This window comes from Sparus aurata, chromosome 21, assembly GCF_900880675.1.
Source record: "Sparus aurata chromosome 21, fSpaAur1.1, whole genome shotgun sequence".
Lineage (NCBI taxonomy): Eukaryota > Metazoa > Chordata > Actinopteri > Spariformes > Sparidae > Sparus > Sparus aurata.
In genome coordinates this window covers 30,418,628-30,433,271 of record NC_044207.1, presented here as the reverse complement: position 1 = coordinate 30,433,271, position 14,644 = coordinate 30,418,628, and the positions used below count along the sequence as shown (strand labels likewise).

At 40.1% G+C, this 14,644-nt stretch overlaps 3 protein-coding genes across 3 annotated transcripts; all 3 read right to left on the bottom strand.

Moving 5' to 3' along the window:
- Positions 1-1,386: 1,386 nt before the first annotated feature.
- LOC115573105 (tripartite motif-containing protein 16-like) lies at positions 1,387-3,696 on the bottom strand. Its single transcript, XM_030403728.1, has one exon. The coding sequence runs from the start codon at positions 3,634-3,636 to the stop codon at positions 1,978-1,980; it is 1,659 nt and encodes a 552-aa protein (XP_030259588.1). The 5' UTR covers positions 3,637-3,696; the 3' UTR covers positions 1,387-1,977.
- Positions 3,697-5,636: 1,940 nt separating this feature from the next.
- On the bottom strand, positions 5,637-13,966 carry LOC115573104 (tripartite motif-containing protein 16-like). The gene is made up of 2 exons (XM_030403727.1): positions 11,494-13,966; positions 5,637-6,350 (listed from the first exon to the last, which is right to left on the bottom strand). The coding sequence occupies exon 1, from the start codon at positions 13,885-13,887 to the stop codon at positions 12,226-12,228; it is 1,662 nt and encodes a 553-aa protein (XP_030259587.1). The 5' UTR covers positions 13,888-13,966; the 3' UTR covers positions 5,637-6,350; positions 11,494-12,225.
- Positions 6,340-8,808, bottom strand: LOC115573103 (tripartite motif-containing protein 16-like). Its single transcript, XM_030403726.1, has one exon. It carries the CDS (start codon positions 8,788-8,790, stop codon positions 7,120-7,122), a length of 1,671 nt encoding a protein of 556 aa, XP_030259586.1. The 5' UTR covers positions 8,791-8,808; the 3' UTR covers positions 6,340-7,119.
- Positions 13,967-14,644: the final 678 nt, after the last annotated feature.

Sequence of the window (14,644 nt, the reverse complement as noted above, 5' to 3'; positions counted from 1 at the left end):
CAAAAATTCTAATCTTACAAAAAAATGTAAATGATAAATGGTTGCTGACCCGACGGATCCTCCTGCGCCTGTCTGACAACCTGAGGTGAGTAAACTTTGCTGTGTTAATGTAGTTTATTTGTACAATGACCTGCTCAGGACAGTTAAATGTATTTCTGTATGAGAGTTGGAGTGATTTTAACATTGACTTGAATCCAGTACTGAAGGCTTACACCGGCCATTTTTACACCCTCTCCAGTAACAAGTACAGGTGGCATTAAGCTAACATTAGCTTTTACTGACAGCGAGCTTGCACTAGTTGGCTTTTTACCTGAGTTTAACCTGGTGAGTTGAACAGTTCACAGTATCTGCGGTGCTTCCGCCTCCTGCAGCCAGCCTCACTCTCATATCGGTAATTTTGTTTTCACTTAAAATGTGACTGAGTCTGAACATCAGACTGTGTTAAGGTAAATTCTGCTTGTACATAATCCTCTAAATACATCGTAATAAATAGATAAATGCTGTTTTTTGTCGGTACACCAAACCTCCATTGTGATTTTGATGTTTTTCTGCTGTGTTTATTACATGAATTACGCCACATTAAATTAAATGTTGGGGCACTATTCTGTATCAGTCGCTCGTTTTGGTAAAGTCATCATGAAACCTGGTTAATGTTAAATATAAAGTTTGAAGTCAAGTTATCATCACTGTTATCTAGCTGACTTTAAAGTTGTTACAGTTTCACTGTGGGGATTGGTAAACCTGTCTTTTAATAAACTAGTAATTCACCATTAGTAGTAATTCAGTGATATTGTTATGTAAATAAGAGAGGGATACAGGGATAATAATATGATTAGCTCAGACAATATTTTTTTAATTAATGAAGACCTTCAAATAAAGAGTGTTTCAGACAGCATTTGTATCATTAAATTTATCTCAACTTGCATTGATGTCCAGTGCAAAAGCTATAAAAAAAGCCAAAGTTTTTGTTTAGTGTTGCCATTTCATTATATCACCTTGACTGTATAACAAGACCTTGGGGTCTTAGCAGCTGCGTCAGGCCTACATCTCAAACCTCTATCTATGATAATCAACACACCCAAGTTGCCTCTACCTTCTGCTGTACATATTTTAAAGTGCAAAATAAAGATGATTAAATGTAAACATTACAAGTTTCTGATTATGCATAAAACAGGTGGATTGTTTGAAACATATCAGGTAAAACAGGAGAATCGTCTTGTGGGTCAAACGACAGAAAATAAACAACCTTCCTTTATATCAGGTTAAATGGTAAGTTATGAATGTATTAATTAAGTAAATCCTTCAGACAATTTGTGTTATTCTACACACCATGAAACTAAACAGGCAGCAAAATAACATTAATTGATGAGAACAACAATAAAAGGCTATTGTAAATGATCAGCAGTGATGTTTACTGTGTATTTTTCATCTTTTCCATGAAAAGCGCAAAAAGTCACAACAAGACTTAAAAAATGATTTAAGATTATTTAGATCACATGACATTATTAAACACTTTATGTATAAAAATTAAACCCATATGCGCATTACACCCAAATCTTTCTATTTCCATTTCCACAAACTATGCTTATGTCTGAGTGTGTGTGATAGTTCAATATATGTAAAGAGTGACCTCTGGTGGGAAAACTGAATGTCTGCAGGAAGCTGACAGGAAGCCACATAGAAGATACAAGTTGCAAGTATTATCTGATGTAATATGATATACAATAATAATATTTAAACTGCATCAAGTTGGACAAAGATTGTATTCAGTTGTGGAAATTATATCTGGGAAAATCCTTACCCTGCAAGAATTTTTTTATCTTAAATTTCAAACTTGTTTTCTGGAAACTTAAGAATAACTGATTAATTAGTATTACTATGGCAAAGCAAACACAAAATACCAAAGTTCAAACTACTCTTACACTTAGTTCAGGTTAGATAACTGAGGATCGTACGTTTATGTTCAGGAACTTTTGCCTACTTTAGCTCACACAGTTCAGCACTGTTTTCAGGGGGACCGTCAAGAAAAAGTCCAGCATAGAGAGGCTGAGTGAATTTGGTCTGGACTCTGTGGAGGAGAGTCATGGTTTCAGAGACGCTGTAGAAGGACAGAATACCTGCACTGTGATCCAGGTACACTCCAACTCTGGAGGACAGAGGAGCTGAGACGGGAGTTTTCAGATTGTTATGTCTAAATTCAGAACGACGTTTGTAAACACCTAATGCCCAAGACTTGTCATTATCTCCAAATCTTTTAGCAACAGTGTCACTGTCTTTGTAAGCTACTACAACTGAGAGTCCTCCCGTACCTTTCTCCACCTCCCAGTAACAACGTCCAGTCAGACTCTCTCTACTCAGGACCTGATAATGATTAGTGCATCTGTCTGGGTGACTAGAATAAGACTGAGCTGTATACATTACTGTTACTTCCCTGTTCTCTTTAGATAAAAACAGACGAGTGTTTACTGTGTTTGGATCCAGTGTGATTTTGCATTTATATTCTAGGAATCCAGCTCTGGTCTTGGGCTCTTGTGACAATAAAGCATCCACTTGAGTCACTGTCAGTGAGATGTTTGTCCATGTCTCACTCAGAACGTCCTGTAGTTTGTCTCTGGCCTCTGACACAGCTGCTGTCACATCCTCAAAGTATCTCAAACAGTAGCGGTTGATGTTACTTAAGTATTTAGATCCACCGAGGCAAGGTGAGGAGTAATTCTGTAGAAACTGGTTGTGATCCTCTGTGTGCGAGAGCTTCTTCAGCTCAGTGTCTTTCCTCTTCAGCTCAGTGATCTCCTGCTCCAGCTTCTCCTGAAGCTCTTTGACTCGACTCACTTCAGTTTCCTGCTGGGATCTGACCTGCTGCTTCACATCAGAGCGTCTTTTCTCCATGAGACGGATCAGCTGGGTGAAGATCTTCTCACTGTGCTCCACTGCTTTATCAGCAGAGCCATTGATGGCCTCCACCTCCTGTTGAAGCAGCTTCACATCTTCCTCTCTGTCCTGGATTCTCTGCTGGATGTTGTGTCGACTCCCCTCCAGCTCTCTCTGCCTCTCAGTCCTCTCTGCTGCAGCTGACACTGTGTCGTGGCCTTTATGTTCGTCCACAGAGCAGAGATAACAGATACACTGCTGATCAGTACGACAGAACATTTTCTTCACCTCATCATGACGAGAGCAGATGTTCTCCTGGAGCTTCTCTGACGGCTCCACCAGCTTGTGTTTCTTGAGTTGAGCTACATCAAAGTGAGATTGGAGGTGATTCTCACAATAAGAGATCATACAGGCCAGACAAGATTTAACAGCTCTCAGTTTCCTCCCAGTGCAGACATCACAGGCCACATCTTCAGGTCCAGCATAGCAGTGATCAGCAGGAGCAGCTTGGAGTCCAGTCTTCTTCAGCTCCTCCACTAAATCTGCTAACATGGTGCTTTTCACCAGGACAGGCCTCGGTGTGAAGCTCTGCCTACACTGAGGGCAGCTGTGGATTTGCTTCTCATCCTCTGTGTCCCAGTAGCTTTGAATACAGTTCATGCAGTAGCTGTGTCCACAGGGAATAGTCACCGGATCCTTCAGTAGATCCAAACAGACGGAACAAGAAATCGTGTCCAGGTCCAGTTGAACTCCTTTTTGTGCCATTTCACCTCTGAGTCGCAACGACTGTCTGAGTTTCACTTCCTGATAAATGAAACTAGTCTGAATTCTATTATTAACAGTGGGTGGTCCTGCAGTGAACGGGGACTGTCCGATCCTGCACATTACCACATTTTGGCCACACCCCCCTTCAAACTCTAGATCTGAAGGGGCGGGAACAAGGAAATATACAGACAAAGTAAACCTCTCCAAGAAGGAGGGGTTTCAAGCTGTGCGTCATTCCAGAATCAGGTTGTTCAAATAAAAATAAAATGGAGGATCTGACCCTCATAGACATGTTTACTGCATAGATATAAAGTCTTTCAATATCAATAAACAAAGGGAATAAACATCTTACATCTCATCTTACAGAGAGCAGCTAATGGGTTGGCCTGTACCTTTCACCGGCTATGGAAACTGGCAATTGTGACGTGGAGTGTCACCTCTCTCATGAAAAAAAAGGAGGGTGGAGAAGCAGCTTTAGTGAGTGCAATAGTTAAGTGATACCAGTTAGACAGTCTATAGTTTTGCAACCCTGCGAGCACAGCCCCAGTTCTGGAACTTTCCCAAATGGGGTCTAAAGTCCAACATTAACAGCAGGTGTGTGCACTGCAGTGTTGGAGTTTTTAAGAGAGTTACCTTTATGTGGTTGCATGTCTTGGTCATAAAGGCTCTGACTGTTGTTATAGAATGTGCTGCCTGAACAGGACACAAAGAAAGGTGATGCCACTGTTGTACATTCCAGAAAGAGGTGTGTTTTGAAACAGGTAGTGTATATTTAGTCATCACTTACAATAACAGAATTATGACAGATGAGGAAGAGTGACGGATAACATATCTAATCATTTATATTAAAGACAGTCTCCAGTTAACCAAATCTTAGTGCCTTTGTGTTGCTCATCGTATACTGTGGTGAAATAAATGTTCCTTGTTCTAATAAAGGAGACACATCCACGAGCCGTTCCTGAGTAACTCTGACCCAATCAGCAGTACATAAGGCTATATCAATTCTCTCACTTATGTAAAACCTGGCAGCTCTTTAAAGGGGAGGGAACATTGGAATTTGTGGGCAGAACTTGGACGGACCTTAATGTGCTTGCAAGCAAGAAGAAGAGGGAGGGATTATCAGGCCTTCACACACGTGGCCTGCCTCCAGTCCTGTTCGGACGTGGGTGATAGAAAATGTCTTTATCAGAGACACAAAGTACTTTCACCATTAAGACTTTTATTTGATGAAATTGTTAACTGACAACATTAGCCTGATGATTTGCCACTGAGGCAGGAAGAAGCAGCATACACATGCATATTTACATGGACGCAATATCAGATAGTGATCCGATGATTACTGACATTTAAATTGTAAATTAAGTATCAGTTTTACTGCTCCAACACATGCATGCAAACAATCGTGTTACTGTAGGTACATCTACTTTGTGCGCTTAATAAACCAAATAGTACACATCATGTATTTTTAAGTTCTGGTTAAGTTTAAGTAAGAACAAAATTACCAAACTGTGTTCTGTTACAGACCTGCAGCTTCTGTTAGTTTGATTTATTCAGGAACAAACACAATCTGCATGTTTGCACATGAAGTGTTCCCTAATCTTATACTCCAACGATGAGCCGATCGCTCCACGTTTCACTTATCAAAAATGTAGATAGTCCTTTTTCATCAGCCGGAAAGTCGGCATGAAACCTGGTTAATGTTAAATGTAAAGTTTGAAGTCAAGTTGCTATCATCACTGTTAGCTAACTGACTTTAAAGTTGTTACAGCTGCACTGTGGGGTTTGGTAAACCTGTAACCAGCAGCTCAGCTGCTTCACTGTTAGTAGTCATTCAGTGATATTGTTATGTAAATTAAGAAAAGGATACAGGGATGATAATATGAAAAGCTCAGATGATTTTTTTAAATTACTAAAGACCTTCAAATAAAGAGTGTTTAAGACCGCATTTTTATCATTATATGTATCTCAACTTCCATTAATGTCCAGTGCAAATGCTATAAAAAATTCAAAGTTTTAGTTGAGCGTTGCCATTTAATTATATCTGATTTGTATAACAAGACTTTGAGGTCTTTGCAGCTGCGTCAGCTCTACATCTCAAATCTCTGTCTAAGATAATCAACACACACAAGTTGTGTCTACCTTCTACTGTACATATGTTAATTAAAGTGCAAAATAAAGATGATAAAACATAAATATTACTAGTTTCTGATTATGCATAAAACAAGTGAATTGTTTGAAACATATCAGGTAAAACAGGAGAATCGTCTTGTGGGTCAAATGAAAGAAAATAAGCAACCTTCCTTTATATCAGGTTAAATGTCAAGTTATACATTTATTAATTAAGTAAATCATTTACACAATTTGTACTGTACATTTCATTACTAGATGTATAGTTCAGGCTCAGATCAGAATAATTTTATTCTATACACACCATGAAACAAAAAAGTCAGCAAAATAGCATTAATCAATTAGAAAAACAATAAAAATCTAAATGAACAGCAATTTTCATTGTGTATTTTTCACGTATCTTTTACGTGAAAGCACAAAAAGTTACAACAAACGATTCAAAAGATGATTTAAGATGATTTAGATCACATGACATTATTAAACACTACATATATAAACATTACCATATATGCAATCTTTCTATTTCCATTTCCACAAACAGTGCTTATGTCTGAGTATGTGATAGTTGAATATATGTAAAGAGTGACCTCTGGTGGGAAAACTGAACGTCTGCAGGAAGCTGACAGGAAGCCACATCGAAGATAAAAGTTGCATATAAACTATATCAGACACTGATTCGGTGATTATCAACATTTAAATTGTAATTAAAGCTTCAGCTCAACTGCTTCAACACTATGAATGCCAACACCGACCTCCAAACATAAGTACATTTACTTAATTACTGTGCTAACAAAACCTGAGAAAGTGGCATTTAACTGGAGTATACTTCATATTAAGGATGCAAAATATGAATACAAAATGTAAATAAGATAAACAGTTTAAACCCTCCCTCAGTACACATAGAGTCAGATCTTCAACAATGAAACAACAAGGATACCAATTTTTTTTTTAAAACTAGGACTTAACTTCCATATTTTCACTGCAAATATATACATTTATATATTATTACCATTGCATTTTTTGTAATCCAGGTCTTCTCTGCAGCTCCACAGTACTTAATTATAAGGTTTCAATCTTTGAATGCAAGTATCTAACAATTAAATGATTTAATGAAATAACAATTCAAATTACATTCATTTTGCTAGAGATTTTTCCAGTTGTGGAAACTCTATCTGGTCCTTTTTACCTCCTAAAATCCTCATCCTGGAATTTTATGTTTTACATTTCCAGTTTGTTTTGCAAAAACACAAAACCGCATAGTTAGTGTGACTATGGCAAAGAAAACAGAAAATACCACCAGCTGCTCTTGCACTGTTCTGGTTGAGGATCACACATTTTCTGTTTAGGAACTTTTGCCTAGTTCAGCTCACACAGTTCAGCAGTATTTCCAGGGGGACCATGAAGAAGAAGTCCAGCATAGAGAGGCTGAGTGAATGTGGTCTGGACTCTGCGGAGGAGAGTCATGGTTTCAGAGACGCTGTAGAAGGACAGAATACCTGCACTGTGATCCAGGTACACTCCAACTCTGGAAGACAGAGGAGCTGAGAAAGGAGTTGTCTTATTGTTAAATCTAAATTCAGAACGATCTTTGTAAACACCAAATGCCCAAGACTTCTCATTATCTCCAAATCTTTTAGCAACAGTGTCACTGTCTTTGTAAGCCACTACGACTGAGAGTCCTCCCACACCTTTCTTTACCTCCCAGTAACAACGTCCACTCAGACTCTCTCTACTCAGGACCTGCCAAAAGTCAGTGAATCTGTCTGGGTGACTAGAATAAGACTGTTGTTGACTCATGTATGTTACTTTCCTGTTCCCCTCAGATAATAACAGACGAGTGTTTACTGTGTTTGGATCGAGTGTGATTCCACATGAATATCTTAAGAATGCAGCTCTGGTCTCAGGCTCTGGTTGTGGGTTTGACAGTAAAACATCCACTTGAGTCACTGTCAGTGAGATGTTGGTCCATGTCTCTCTCAGGATGTCCTGTAGTACATCTCTGAGCTCTGACACAGCTGCTGTCACATCCTCAAAGTACTTCAGAGGTTGGATATTGATGCTGGATGAGTGTGTAGACTCACTGAGTGCTGACAGTGAGGGGTAGTTGTGTAGAAACTGGTTGTGATCCTCTGTGTGTGAGAGCTTCTTCAGCTCAGCGTCTTTCCTCTTCAGCTCAGTGATCTCCTGCTCCAGCTTCTCCTGAAGCTCTTTGACTCGACTCACTTCAGTTTCCTGCTGGGATCTGACCTGCTGCTTCACATCAGAGCGTCTTTCCTCCATGAGACGGATCAGCTGGGTGAAGATCTTCTCACTGTGCTCCACTGCTTTATCAGCAGAACCATTGATGGCCTCCACCTCCTGTTGAAGCAGCTTCACATCTTCCTCTCTGTCCTGGATTCTCTGCTGGATGTTGTGTCGACTCCCCTCCAGCTCTCTCTGCCTCTCAGTCCTCTCTGCTGCAGCTGACACTGTGTCGTGGCCTTTATGTTCGTCCACAGAGCAGAGATAACAGATACACTGCTGATCAGTACGACAGAACATCTTCATCACCTCATCATGACGAGTGCAGATGTTCTCCTGGAGCTTCTCTGACGGCTCCACCAGCTTGTGTTTCTTTAAAGGAGCTGCTTCATAATGACGCTGAAGATGTTTCTCACAGTAAGAGGCCGGACAGGATAAACAGGACTTGACAGCTCTCAGTTTCCTCCCAGTGCAGACATCACAGGCCACATCTTCAGGTCCAGCATAGCAGAGATCAGCAGGAGCAGCTTGGAGTCCAGTCTTCTTCAGCTCCTCCACTAAATCTGCTAACATGGTGTTTTTCACCAGGACAGGCCTCGGTGTGAAGCTCTGCCTACACTGAGGGCAGCTGTTGGTTTTCTTCTCATCCTCTGTGTCCCAGTGGGATTTAATACAGTTCATGCAGTAGCTGTGTCCACAGGGAATAGCCACCGGATCCTTCAGTAGATCCAAACAGATGGAACAAGAAATCGTGTCCAGGTCCAGCTGAACTCCTTTCTGCGCCATTTCACCTCTGAGTCGCAACCACTGTCTGAGTTTCACTTCCGTATAAATGAAACTAGTCTGAATTCTATTATTAACAGTGGGTGGTTCTGCAGTGAACGGGGACTGTCCGATCCTGCACATTACCACATTTTGGCCACACCCACCTTCGAACTGTAGCTCTGAAGGGGAGGGAACAAGGAAATGTATAATATGGACAAAGTAAACCTCTCCAACAATGAGGGGTTTCAAGCTGTGCTTCATTTCAGAATCAGGTTGTTCAAATAAAAATAAAATGGAGGCTCTGACCCTCATAGACATATTTACTACATAGATATAAAGTCTTTCAGTATCAATAAACAAAGGGAATAAAGGCCTTCTTACAGAGAGCAGCTAATGGGTTGCCCTGTACCTTTCACCGGCTATGGAAACTGGCAATTGTGACGTGGAGTGTCACCTCTCTCATGAAAAAAAAGTAGGGTGGAGAAGGAGCTTTAGTGAGTGCAATAGTTAAGTGATACCAGTTAGACAGTCTATAGTTTTGCAACCCTGCGAGCACAGCACCAGTACTGGAACTTTCCCAAATGGGGTCTAAAGTCCAACATTAACAGCAGGCGTGTGCACTGCAGTGTTGGAGTTTTTCAGAGAGTTACCTTTATGTGATTGCATGTCTTGGTCATATAGGCTCTGACTGCTGTTATAGAATGTGCTGCCTGAACAGGACACAAAGAAAGGTGATGCCACTGTTGTACATTCCAGGAAGAGGTGTGTTTTGAAACAGGTAGTGTATATTTAGTCATCACTTACAATAACAGAATCATGACGGATGAGGAAGAGTGAAGGATAACATATCATTTATATTAAATACAGTCTCCAGTTAACCAAATCTTAGTGCCTTTGTGTTGCTCATCGTATACTGTGGTGAAATAAATGTTCCTTGTTCTAATAAAGGAGACACATCCACGAGCCGTTCCTGAGTAACTCTGACCTGATCAGCAGTACATAAGGCTATATCAACTCTCTCACTTATGTAAAACCTGGCAGGTCTTTAAAGGGGAGGGAACATTGGAATTTGTGGGCAGAACTTGGACGGACCTTAATGTGCTTGCAAGCAAGAAGAAGAGGGAGGGATTATCAGGCCTTCACACACGTGGCCTGCCTCCAGTCCTGTTCGGACATGGGTGATAGAAAATGTCTTCATCAGAGACACAAAGTACTTTCACCATTAAGACTTTTATTTGATGAAATTGTTAACTGACAACATTAGCCTGATGATTTGCCACAGAAGTAGGAAGAAGCAGCATACACATGCATATTTACATTACATGGACGCAATATCAGATAGTGATCCGATGATTACTGACATTTAAATTGTAAATTAAGTATCAGTTTTACTGCTCCAACACATGCATGCAAACAATCGTGTTACTGTAGGTACATCTACTTTGTGCGCTTAATAAACCAAATAGTATACATCATGTATTTTTAAGTTCTGGTTAAGTTTAAGTAAGAACAAAATTACCAAACTGTGTTCTGTTACAGACCTGCAGCTTCTGTCAGTTTGATTTATTCAGGAACAAACACAATCTGCATGTTTGCACATGAAGTGTTCCCTAATCTTATAGTCCAACGATGAGCCGATCGCTCCACGTTTCACTTATCAATAATGTAGATATTCCTTTTTCATCAGCCGGAAAGGCGGCATGAAACCTGGTTGATGTTAAATGTAAAGTTTGAAGTCAAGTTGCTATCATCACTGTTAGCTAACTGACTTTAAAGTTGTTACAGCTGCACTGTGGGGTTTGGTAAACCTGTAACCAGCAGCTCAGCTGCTTCACTGTTAGTAGTCATTCAGTGATATTGTTATGTAAATTAAGAAAAGGATACAGGGATGATAATATGAAAAGCTCAGATGATTTTTTTAAATTACTAAAGACCTTCAAATAAAGAGTGTTTAAGACCGCATTTTTATCATTATATGTATCTCAACTTCCATTAATGTCCAGTGCAAATGCTATAAAAAATTCAAAGTTTTAGTTGAGCGTTGCCATTTAATTATATCTCATTTGTATAACAAGACTTTGAGGTCTAATCAGCTGCATCAGCTCTACATCTCAAATCTCTGTCTAAGATAATCAACACACACAAGTTGTGTCTACCTTCTACTGTACATATGTTAATTAAAGTGCAAAATAAAGATGATAAAACATAAATATTACTAGTTTCTGATTATGCATAAAACAAGTGAATTGTTTGAAACATATCAGGTAAAACAGGAGAATCGTCTCGTGGGTCAGATGAAAGAAAATAAGCAACCTTCCTTTATATCAGGTTAAATGTCAAGTTATACATTTATTAACTAAGTAAATCCTTCACACAATTTATACTGTACATTTCATTACTAGATGTATAGTTCAGGCTAAGATGAAAATACATGTATTCTACACACCATGAAACAAAACAGGCAGCAAAATAACATTTTGGATGAGAAAAACCAAAAAAAATCGATTATAAATGATCAGTAGTGATGTTCATTGTGTCTTTTTCACATATCTTTTACATGAAAAGCACAAAAAGTCACAAAAGAGATTCAAAAGATGTTTTAAGATGATTTAGATCACATGACATTATTAAACACTCTATGTATAAACATTAGACCCATATGCAATCTTTCTATTTCCATTTCCACAAACTATACCTATGTCTGAGTATGTGATAGTTGAACACCTCTGGTGGGAAAACTGAATGTCTGCAGAAAGCTGACAGGAAGCCACATCGAAGATAAAAGTTGCATATAAACTATATCAGACACTGATTCGGTGATTATCAACATTTAAATTGTAATTAAAGCTTCAGTTCAACTGCTTCAACACTAGAACACACCTGACCTCCAAACATAAGTACATTTACTTAATTACTGTGCTAACAAAACCTGAGAAATTACCATTTAACTGATGTACATTATAGATGCAGAATATGAATACAAAATGTAAACACGATAAACAGTTTAAACTCTCCTTCAGTACACATAGAGTCAGATCTTCAACAATGAAACAACAGCAATGTTACCAATTTTTTTTTTTAACTTACCATTGCAATTTTTCTTACAACTGGAGAACAACACTTGTAATCCATGTCATCTCTGCAGCTCTACAATACTTAATCTTATCAATATTTGAATGCAAGTATCTGACAATTAAATGATTTAATGAAATAACAACTAAATTACATACAGTTTGCTAGAGATTTTTCCAGTTTTGGAAACTCTACCTGGTACTTTTTACCTCCTAAAATCCTCAACCTGGAATTTTATGTTTTACATTTCCAGTTTGTTTTGCAAAAACATAAAATAACCGCATAGTTAGTATGACTATGGCAAAGCAAACAGAAAATGCCACCAGCTGCTCTTGTACTTTGTTGTTGTTGAGGATCACACATTTTCTGTTCAGGAACTTTTGCCTAGTTTAGCTCACACAGTTCAGCAGTGTTTCCAAGGGGACCATCAAGAAGAAGTCCAGCATAGAGAGGCTGAGTGAATTTGCTGTCGACTCTGAGGAGGAGAGTCATGGTTTCAGAGACGCTGTAGAAGGACAGAATACCTGCACTGTGATCCAGGTACACTCCAACTCTGGAGGACAGAGGAGCTGAGATGGGAGTTTTCAGATTGTTATGCCTAAATTCAGAACGATTTTTGTAAACACTGAATGCCCAAGACTTCTCATTATCTCCAAATCTTTTAGCAACAGTGTCACTGTCTTTGTAAGCTACTACGACTGAGAGTCCTCCCTCACCTTTCTCCACTTCCCAGTAACAACGTCCAGTCAGACTCTCTCTACTCAGGACCTGCAAATGATTAGTGCATCTGTCTGGGTGACTAGAATAAGACTGACCCGTATTCAGGAATGTTACTTCTCTGTTCTCTTTAGATAAAAACAGACGAGTGTTTACTGTGTTTGGATCCAGTGTGATTTTACATTTATATTCTAGGAATCCAGCTCTGGTCTCGGGTGCTGGTTGTGACAGTAAAACATCCACTTTAGTCACTGTCAGTGAGATGTTGGTCCATGTCTCTCTCAGGATGTCCTGCAGTACATCTCTGACCTCTGACACAGCTGCTGTCACATCCTCAAAGTATCTCAGACAGTTGGTGTTGATCTTGCTGAAGTATTTAGATTCACTGAGGCAAGGTGAGGAGTAATTCTGTAGAAACTGGGTGTGATCCTCTGTGTGCGAGAGCTTCTTCAGCTCAGCGTCTTTCCTCTTCAGCTCAGTGATCTCCTGCTCCAGCTTCTCCTGAAGCTCTTTGACTCGACTCACTTCAGTTTCCTGCTGGGATCTGACCTGCTGCTTCACATCAGAGCGTCTTTTCTCCATGAGACGTATCAGCTGGGTGAAGATCTTCTCACTGTGCTCCACTGCTTTATCAGCAGAGCCACTGATGGCCTCCACCTCCTGTTGAAGCAGCTTCACATCTTCCTCTCTGTCCTGGATTCTCTGCTGGATGTTGTGTCGACTCCCCTCCAGCTCTCTCTGCCTCTCAGTCCTCTCTGCTGCAGCTGACACTGTGTCGTGGCCTTTATGTTCGTCCACAGGGCAGAGATAACAGATACACTGCTGATCAGTACGACAGAACATCTTCATCACCTCATCATGACGAGAGCAAATGTTCTCCTGCAGCTTCTCTGACGGCTCCACCAGCTTGTGTTTCTTTAAAGGAGCTGCTTCATAATGAGGCTGGAGATGTTTCTCACAGTAAGATGCCGGACAGGATAAACATGACTTGACAGCTCTCAGTTTTCTCCCAGTGCAGACATCACAGGCCACATCTTCAGGTCCAGCATAGCAGAGATCAGCAGGAGCAGCTTGGAGTCCAGTCTTCTTCAGCTCCTCCACTAAATCTGCTAACATGGTGTTTTTCACCAGGACAGGCCTCGGTGTGAAGCTCTGCCTACACTGAGGGCAGCTGTAGATTTGCTTCTCATCCTCTGTGTCCCAGTGGGATTTAATACAGTTCATGCAGTAGCTGTGTCCACAGGGAATAGTCACTGGATCCTTCAGTAGATCCAAACAGATGGAACAAGAAATCGTGTCCAGGTCCAGCTTAACTCCTTTTTGTGCCATTTCACCTCTGAGTTGCAACGACTGTCTGATTTTCACTTCCTGATAAATGAAACTAGTCTGAATTCTATTATTAACAGTGGGTGGTTCTGCAGTGAACGGGGACTGTCCGATCCTGCACATTACCATATGCTGGCCACACCCACCTTCGAACTGTAGATCTGAAGGGGAGGGAACAAGGAAATAAGACGGACAAAGTAAACCTCTCCAACAAGGAGGGGTTTCAAGCTGTGCTTTATTCTAGAATCCGGTTGTTCAAATACGAATAAAATGGAGGCTCTGACCCTCATAGACATGTTTACTACATAGATATAAAGTCTTTCAATATCAATAAACAAAGGGAATAAACACCTTCTTACAGAAGCAGCTAATGGGATGCCCTGTACCTTTCACCGGCTATGGAGACCGGCAATTGTGACGTGGAGTATAACCTCTCTCATAAAAAAAAAAATTTAGGATGGAGAAGGAGCTTTAGTGAGTACTATAGTTAAGTGATACCAGTTAGACAGCCTATAATTTTGGAACCCTCCAAGAACAGCCCCAGTTCTGGAACTTTCCCAAATGGGGTCTAAAGTCCAACATTAACAGCAGGTGTGTGCACTGCAGTGTTGGAGTTTTTAAGAGAGTTACCTCTATGTAACTGCATGTCTTGGTCATAAAGGCTCTGACTGCTGTTATAGAATGTGCTGCCTGAAAAGGACACAAAGAAAGGTGATGCCATTGTTGTACATTCCAGAAAGAGGTGCGTTTTGAAACAGGT

Excerpts from the sequence above, each read along its gene's own strand:
- LOC115573103 (XM_030403726.1), bottom strand. The coding sequence starts at position 8,790 with ATGGCGCAGAAAGGAGTTCAGCTGGACCTGGACACGATTTCTTGTTCC.
- LOC115573105 (XM_030403728.1), bottom strand. The coding sequence starts at position 3,636 with ATGGCACAAAAAGGAGTTCAACTGGACCTGGACACGATTTCTTGTTCC.
- LOC115573104 (XM_030403727.1), bottom strand. The coding sequence starts at position 13,887 with ATGGCACAAAAAGGAGTTAAGCTGGACCTGGACACGATTTCTTGTTCC.